The sequence below is a fragment of the Arachis ipaensis genome, chromosome B02 (genome assembly GCF_000816755.2).
Source record: "Arachis ipaensis cultivar K30076 chromosome B02, Araip1.1, whole genome shotgun sequence".
In the NCBI taxonomy this organism is placed as follows: Eukaryota; Viridiplantae; Streptophyta; class Magnoliopsida; order Fabales; family Fabaceae; genus Arachis; species Arachis ipaensis.
Window position 1 is genome coordinate 75,468,896 of NC_029786.2, and position 8,928 is coordinate 75,477,823.

General features: G+C 37.4%; 1 protein-coding gene across 1 annotated transcript; it reads left to right on the forward strand.

Annotated features, from left to right (window-relative positions):
* Positions 1,142–5,585, forward strand: LOC107625438 (3-oxoacyl-[acyl-carrier-protein] reductase FabG). Its single transcript, XM_016328071.2, has 3 exons — positions 1,142–1,677; positions 3,725–3,954; positions 5,130–5,585. Exons 1-3 carry the CDS (start codon positions 1,329–1,331, stop codon positions 5,406–5,408), a joined length of 858 nt encoding a protein of 285 aa, XP_016183557.1. The 5' UTR covers positions 1,142–1,328; the 3' UTR covers positions 5,409–5,585.

The following is an 8,928-nucleotide window of genomic DNA, read 5'->3' on the forward strand; positions in this document are numbered from 1 at the left end:
TTATCAGGTACCAAGAGAAGTAGTTACCAGATCCTAGCTCATAGCCGCAACCTCTTTTGCTGGAAATTGACGCCACCAACTATGGTTTTGTTGATGATGGTGTTGGTTGATTCTCTCTTAATTTGTATCTAAATGTAAGATCTTCTAGTTACGCCTTAATTGCATTTTATTCCTTGGTTCTCGATCTCTTCTAGAATTGAATTTTTCTATGGCTCTTGATCTGAGACCTCACTACCCCTTAAGAATTTTAGAATATCTAGGTATGAGTTATTGGTGGAAATAAATAATAAAGAAGTATAAGAAGTAGAAAATTCAAAAGAACTGAATAAAAAATTTGAAGAGTTCATTAGGAAGATGAGACAAGAAATCAGGATTGAAGGGAGAGGATCATGGTCGTGAGAAGTGCAATAAGAAAGAGGGTGTAGACGATGGTAAGGTAGGACTGAGGATTGATGGCAGTGGTGTAGGTGGTGAAATCCAGAATAAAGGGAGGGTTGAGATTTAAGAAAGAGGTGTTGAGATTATGGTTAGGAAAAAGAGTAATTTGAGATTTTTAAGTAATTTTTCAATGTGTGCATAATTTTATCGTACGAAACTCATCTCATAAGTATAATTTTAATTTATTTTTTTCAAGAGTAGATTTATTAGTGTTTAAAACTTAAATATTAGAGTTAACAAATTATTTTTCTGCAAATTAAAAAAATATTCTATTAATTTTAATTTTTTTAACATAGAAAGAACTTAATTATAAAATTAAAAATAATATAAAATTTAAATAAAAAATTATAAAAACTTAATTATTAATTTAGTAAAACTATATTAACTAACATGATAATTAAACCTATTTAACTACTTTTAACGATTTACATTTAAAAAAAAATCAAAGTCTCACTCAATTGATTTCATTTTTCTAAAAAAGTAAATTTCAATTAATTAAAATCATTACTAAAATTTTTGTAATTATGTATTTATTTTTTCTGTCAATTCAAATGGTTACTAACAATTTTTTTAGAAAAAATAAATATTAAAAAATTGAGTAACCATTTATCTTTTCTAACCACCTCTATATTAACAAAAATCATTGATAAAATTTCAATATTTTGGTAAATCTCAAATCTGACCCCAATATTCAGAAAATTCGCCACCGAACACAGCCTTTTTATACATGGTATAGATGGCCAAACTTTTCACTTGTATAGGCTTCTAGTGTTATATCATATGTCTCTGTCTGGCTTCTTTGTCAAACTCCTCATTTTCCTCATTTTCCCCATTTTCCCGTTCTTTAAACAACACCACCTCCACTCAAATCGGCAAGCCCAAATCAACCAATGCCGTCACAGGTCTCCGACCACCTGGAACCATGGCACAACCTCCAAGACAAGGTTGTGTTAGTCACCGGTGCTTCCTCCGGGCTCGGCCTGGACTTCTGCCTCGACCTCGCCAAATCCGGCTGCAGGGTCGTGGCGGCGGCTCGCCGATTGGACCGCCTCAGGTCTCTGTGCGACGAAATCAATCAGATGGCCTCGCCGGAGAAAGGCAGCGGTGCAAGTAGCCACCGTGCGGTCGCCGTGGAACTCGACGTGTGTGCCGATGGCCCCACCATCGAGAGGTCTGTGCAGAACGCGTGGGACGCGTTTGGGCACATTGATTCCTTGATTAACAACGCTGGCGTAAGAGGTAAATCTAAAACTCTTCGGAAACAAAATTGTGATCATTATTCTTGCCCGAAAATAAAGCTTATCTATTAGAGAAACCATAGTGCTGCATGTACATCTCAAAGCTGTTACTAATAAGCCAGTTATATAAAATAGAAAAACTCTTGGGGCAGCAATTTTTAATATTTTAAGCACCAGCGCAAACACCAAATTATCACAAATAAATTTTAATAATTCATATTTGCAAATTCTAAAAAATGTGAGTGCAAATTTTATTGATTCATGTGTGCAAAATTCTGGTAAATATAAGTTCAAATTATATGTTTATTGTGTGCAAAAGGTTTGTAAATATGGATGCAAATTATTGCTGGTCAAGTCCTAGCCAAAAGAAATAATATTTGCTGGTCTTTTGTTCTATAAAATATATATATATGAAAATATGAAACACATATAAATATGAATTTAATTTTGATAGTTTTACACGTGCATCTAATTATGAAATTCGATGTCAACAAAAATAACTATCTTTTAGGTTGACCTGGTCATCTAAAATGATGGTTGTGATTGAACTACATCTTACACTAATGGTATCAAAATTAAATTTTATAAATATTTACATAACATTTTTGAACTCCATTACGGAGTAAAGCATCATTGTTGACGGTTTATTGTGCTTTTGAATCAGTAGCTGTTATAATTTATAGTTGAATGGAGACATGCTGATGGAAACTCCAGGTATTCCTTGATGCTTGCAACGGTTTGCACTGGGTCATGTGTTTGTAGCCAGCTTGAGGTTTCTTGAAAATAGGCACAAGGAATTTTTCTTTTCTTCTTAAAAAAATGATTAAATAACTAAGTTGAGGAAAATTGATTAAAGCGTGTTCTTTCCTTCAAGTATAACAGACAAATTAGGCACTACCAAAGTACCAGGAAAAAACAAATGCAGTGTGGTGGATAATGTCAATTAAACTGGTGAATGAGAAGCTCTCTGCTTGTTAATTTTAGAAGATTGAGGGCGTCTGCAATTTCTTCGCATCGAACTACTGAATTGAATATTGAGTTCTTGGGAAACTGGAAACTACATAGTTCGAGGCCAACAATTATAATGTTCTTCAAAATTTAGGGGAGAAAGAAAAGAAGAGAAGTCTGATAGTCATTGACATTTACTGATGTACTATTTATAAGTATTTTGCTGTGTTAGTTGATTTTATAAATACTGAGAGCTAATTTTAAGGATAATTAATATCCTTTTGGATTGATAAATGGTGTGAAGATAGGAACATGAGAAATAAAATATAATCACTAATTCTGTTGCACTAATATAGTCCCTAATGGCGAAGTCGAAGAGGTACTATGCTTAGTCCCGCATGTGCTGGTGTTATGTGAATCAAGTCCAGATGATTACAATGATTCAAAAAGCAACAAAAATGAGTAGAACTAAGAATAGCTGATACACTGGTACGTGTGTGGTGTGTGCTTGTTTGATGGCCTTGTTAGCTAAATCCTTTCTTGTCTGTCGTTGCTAGTGTGGATGTGGTGTAGAAATTTAGTTGGGGATAAATAGTTGCTGCTGTAATGTGCCTAGTCTGTGAGACCCTCATGGTATGGTCGTAGGGTCTGGCAGATTGGCTATGGGTAGTATCTTATTTGACTGATCCGAGGTATGTGTGTTTGAAGTGAGGGTGAAAGGCATAAACTCTTTTTTGGGATGAAGTTTTGAATTATCACTACTAGAGCTGAAATGAGTGTCATTGTGTTAAAAAGGATTTCTGACCAGCAAGTGTCACTACTTGTTTTGGCACTGTCACCTCCACCTTGGCATGCATACCATATGGTTTTTTGATTATTTCTTCCCAAGACTTTTCATGCTTCCTTTTCTGTGTTTGAGTTGTTTTAGTTACACAACCAATTTTTATAGGAACATTACATGTAGTATGTGAAAAAGAAAACATAATCTTCATATCACAGTAGGAGACTAACTGATTTTCCCCATCTCTGATATTTAACATGTATTGTGTGAGGTTTTAGTATGAAAAATATGAAAGCATTTACCTTCTTGTTTTGTCTAGGAACTGTTAAATCGGCGTTGAAATTGTCTGAGAAGGAATGGGATCATGTTCTCAGAACAAACTTAACTGGTTCTTGGTTGGTAGCGAAATATGTATGCAAACGCATGTGTGATGCAAAGCAAAAGGGATCTGTTATTAACATTTCTTCTACTTCTGGTCTGAATCGTGGTCATTTGCCTGGAGCTGCTGCATATGCATCTTCAAAAGCAGGTGTCATTACACTAACAAAGGTAATCTTTGACATTTTCTTTTTCTTCTAGAATCCAGCTCTTCATTTATATTTATATATAATTTTTCTTTTTGCTTCCCTCTTTAAGTTCCCCTGTTCCCCCTTAGTTTAAATTTTTTTATTTAAACTATTTTATTGACTTAACGGCAATAAATGAGATAAGCTGGATGAGGTTGTAGTTAGTTGGCAACCATTTTTGTACTCAAACGTAGTTGAAATAATAGTAATGGAAGAGGAAGATCTCTCGGAAGAGATGAAGGACGATTTCTTAGCAATGGTGGAACAAGGGTAGAAACACTCTCAGGTGAGGGAAGAGTTTGGGTCTAAAGAGAAAGGTGTAGGACATGGAATTTGGGAGGACAACCATTGACCTGAGAAATCGTTGTAGTAGTTGGGAGGTAGTGAAGTGAGAGGAATTGTGAAGGCCATGGAGAGAATGAGCAGAAGGAGAAGAAAGGGAGGATGACTATATCCGAGTTCGAAATAGCTCAGCCATCCATCCAACTTAATCGAAACTGCTAGACCTTGACCCTGATGCCATGGCTTGCTTCCGCTTTCCATGACCAATCGGGATGATGCATTGGCAAGGAAGTTTGGTGGATGAGGATATGGCAACCATCCAACACCTGTCTGCTGCATTACCCCGAATGGGAAGACAAAACAATGGTCCTTAGCTTAGATGCTGATAAGGCCAATCAAAAGGCGAAAATCAGCTCAGTTTTTGTTGAGAAATTTGCTTGAATATTGGTTAACATGTTCAGTGATTGCTATAATTGATGATACGGAAATTGAAACCATATCTCTGCTGCATATCTTTGCTGCTGCCTTAATGGATCCCGGGCTAATTTTCAAAATAACCTAAACTAGGAATTTGTTGGCGCTTATTAAGGATACCAAAGAGTAAGCTTTTAATTGAGAAGATAAGTTTACAATGGCATTTAAGCATAAACCATTCCTGGGGCATCTACATTAACTTTACATAAGAATAACCTTGCTTGACTTTGTGCTAAAAAATGTGGTATACGTTATTCAAATATACGTTTTATATAGTTGTCCAATCACCTTCGCCTGTTTAGATGACCGTTTATGTGGTCAATGTAAAAGATAGTAATTTTTGTTGATGTGACATTACGTAATTGGATGTACTTGTATAACTTGTGTGTTGATGTTTGGCAGGTTATGGCTATGGAATTGGGGTCGAACAAAATTAGAGTGAATTCTATTTCCCCTGGAATTTTCAAGTCTGAAATCACTGAGAGTTTAATGCAAAAAGATTGGTTAGATAATGTGATGAAGAAAATAGTACCATTGAGAACTTATGGCACATCGAATCCAGCATTGACATCTTTAGTTCGTTACCTGATTCACGATTCATCTGAATATGTCACCGGCAATAATTTTATTGTTGATTCTGGAACAACTCTAGCAGGTTTACCTATTTATTCTTCTCTTTGAATTGTGTGTAAATGTTGCTATACCAAAATGTAAAATTATCTTCCCCTACATCTGCTCGAGCTGCATCTATGAAGTTTTCATATATATATAAACTTAGTGGAAAAAATATTTCAGTTATGTTCTTGTAAAAATAAAAATAAAATTTTAAAGTTAAATTATAGTCATTGTCTTGAATTATATCAGAACTATGCTCGCCAATATCACCTCTTTAGTTGACTATTATACCCTTATCTTTTTTGTACCGTTTGCACTGGTAAACTTTACACTCAGATCTCCTAATGATAATGTAACTATCTATTATCTCGTGACCTTTTTATATGTTTCTCGCCTGTGTTTTAATATCTTCTATTCCTTTTTCTTTTCTTGGTTAAATTAAAACGGCAAAAAAGTCCTACATGAGAAAGTTAAAAGTTTTTTTTTTTTTCTTTATGACGTATCTGCTCTATGCATGGAGAGAAGGTAAACATGACCTTTGCAACCGAATAATATCGTTTTAATTTATCAGCGAAGACTGTATGTGGTGGATATAGTGCATGAATGGTAAGTGTATGCTACTCAAAACGAAGAATGATAAATATGTAATGATAAATATGTATAGTTTAAATAAGAAGTGCCAATTTGGGTCAAGACTAAAAAGGTTCTCTCATCTTCTCTATTTACAAAACCTACTAGTGCACTACCCTGTGCGGTGCACGGGAATACGACGTCAACTTGCGTGGTTAATTGATTTTTTACTCTATCAGGTTTGAGTCAAGAAGTGTTGATTATGAATAACACAGTACGAAACACTGTTACAACTCTCTGTATTTAACTATTTATACACAAACCACAGAGTTTATCCAATATTTTGAAAAGAAAAAATATAAGAAACTAAATGTCTAACGAGGCAAAAATTAAACAACTCAATTAATTATAGTTATTTTAATTTATTTTATTAAGTTATTATTAATTGACATCAATGGTTTGAAAAATTAGATTTTATAAAACAATTCCCATAATGCCGTATTCTTCTCTTCCTCTCTCACATCCCCATAAGATAACGCACTGTGATTGTGTCCCACTCCCACTCGAACTACTCTCGCCATCGTCGTCCTTCAGGAGTGTCATCCTCCCTCACGATTTGCACCGCCGTCAAACACCACAGCGCCTCCCTTGCGATTCTCAGCGCTGCCAACCACCACAGCGCCCTCCTCGTCGCAATTTATCACCACCACACTGCCATTCTCGTCGCAATTTCTCATCACCACCGCCACAGTCTCCCCTCGCGGTTCATAATCACCGCCACAACCCTCCTCCCCTCACGGTTCGCAATCACCGCCATACTCCTCCTCTCCTCTCGATTGCATCTTTGTTGATCACCAATGTTATATATGCAGGACTATGTATGAATCTCCAGTACCGTCAACAACTTGAAAAAATGCTGTTAGTTCTTGAAATCCTTTCTGCAGTGTGTTTTATTCCACAAATGTTCTCATCACCTAAATCACCTTCTATTTGTTCAAACAATTGTTCAAGCACTGAAAAGTTTTAATTTTTTGAACAAGAAAGCTCAACACAATACAGTGGAGCAGCATACAATCAAACTGAGGACATTAAAATAAAGGAAATATAGCAAAGTAAATCAACTACCCCTGTTGTCATCTCCGGCATTGCCATCAACAACAACACGGTTCCTGCTACTCCACTCTCTATAACTGGTCAAGGACCATTGATACACCTCTTCTGAACCACCTTCTTTGGAATTAAAAATACGTCTGTTCCTCTCAAGCCATATATTCCAAATGACCGCAAAGAAGCACCTTAACCACTGATTCCGCTCCTCATTACTGTTCACGACACCTGTCCAACTCTCAAAATGTTCCTTGAGTGAGCCCGGAATAGACCACGCTCTCCCGAGATCAGAAAGCCATCGACACCATACCTGCCAAGTAAACTCACACCCCAGGAACATGTGGTAAATATGTTCAACATCTCTTTTACAAAACACACATATATTGTCCCCATGCCTAAGTATTCCCAATCTATGTAGTCTTTCTTTAGTGTTTACTCTTTCTATCAGCACAAACCAAATAAATAACTCCACTCGTGGTGGCGCCAAACCTTTCCAAATGGTTCTGGTGAAGCTGAAACTTGTGATATCCTCTGGGAGAGTCTCTGATTGCACCACCTGCACAAAAGAGTTAGTTAAAAAAATTCCTTCCTTGCCATACTTCCATACAAGTCTGTCTTGCTTATCACTTGCTAGTTTTATAGGCCTTAAAACCTCATGTAACCTGTTCAATAATTCCAACTCCCATTGATATAGGCCTCGCCTCCACTGGAAATTCCATACCCACTCTAGCCCATCCCAAAATCCGCAATCCCCTATGACAGATCCTTGCTGGTTTGAAATAGAGAAAAGTCTCGGAAACCTCAACCTGAGGGAACCGCCTTGTAACGAGACATCTTTCCAGAAAAGAGTCCTCCTGCCATCACCCACCTCCATAGACAACCCAGTAATCAACTTGTCCCTTACATTACTATCCTTGAGCTGCAACTGGCATATGTCCTTCCACGGTCCCCCTTTAGTAGGCATTTGCTGAGATGATAACATCATATTGGGCTTCAGGTCGTAACAGGAGCAAACAACCTTCTTCCATAAAGGGCACTCCTCCTTTGAAAATCGCCACCACCACTTAAATAGTAGGGCGGAGTTCCTAATCACTGCATCTCCTACCCCCAAGCCTCCCTCCTTTTTAGGGGCCTGAACCACTTCCCACTTGACTAGTGCTATCCCATTCCTACCTTCCTCCTTACTCCATAAGAATCTTCTTTGTAATGATATCAACTTTTCTGCCACGGCCTTCGGCATCTTGTACAGGCTTAGATAGTACACTGGCAAGCTATTCAACACAAACTTAATAAGGACTAGCTTACCCGCTTTTATTTAGCACCTTAGCCTTCCACAAACTGAGCTTTTCCTCAACCTTGTCAATTATCGGCTTCCATGTCTTTACCAGCCTCGGGTTTGCTCCTAAAGGAATGCCAAGATAACGGACTGGGAGGTTCGCTTCTTTACATCCCAATAAGCTACACATGTTGTCAGTCCAGAGCTGTTCACAATTGATTGGGATTAAGCTGGATTTATCAAAGTTAATCGTTAACCCCGACATAATCTCAAAACACCTTAAGAGTCTGGCATAGTTTCTAATGGTCTCCTCCTCCGGTGGGCAAAATAAAATAGTATCGTCTGCAAACTGGAGATGTGATAACTCTATGTTTTCCTTCCCCACCAGCAGCGGCGAGATTCGTCTGTTTCTCACTGCCTCCCCTATCATCCTGTGTAAGACCTCCACTACCAGAACAAACAAGAATGGGGACAAAGGGTCACCTTGTCTCAAGCCTCTCTCCATCTTGAATGGTTTGGAAGGGGAGCCATTTATCAGAATTGCCATGGATGCGGAACCGATACTCTCCCTAACCCACTCTCTCCATCTCCGCCCAAATCCCATCTTCTGCAGCACAATATCCACAAAGTTCC

Excerpts from the sequence above, each read along its gene's own strand:
- LOC107625438 (XM_016328071.2), top strand. The coding sequence starts at position 1,329 with ATGCCGTCACAGGTCTCCGACCACCTGGAACCATGGCACAACCTCCAA. Across the intron at positions 1,678-3,724 it reads TAACAACGCTGGCGTAAGAG|GAACTGTTAAATCGGCGTTG; the intron begins GTAAATCTAAAA and ends TGTTTTGTCTAG. Across the intron at positions 3,955-5,129 it reads GTGTCATTACACTAACAAAG|GTTATGGCTATGGAATTGGG; the intron begins GTAATCTTTGAC and ends GATGTTTGGCAG.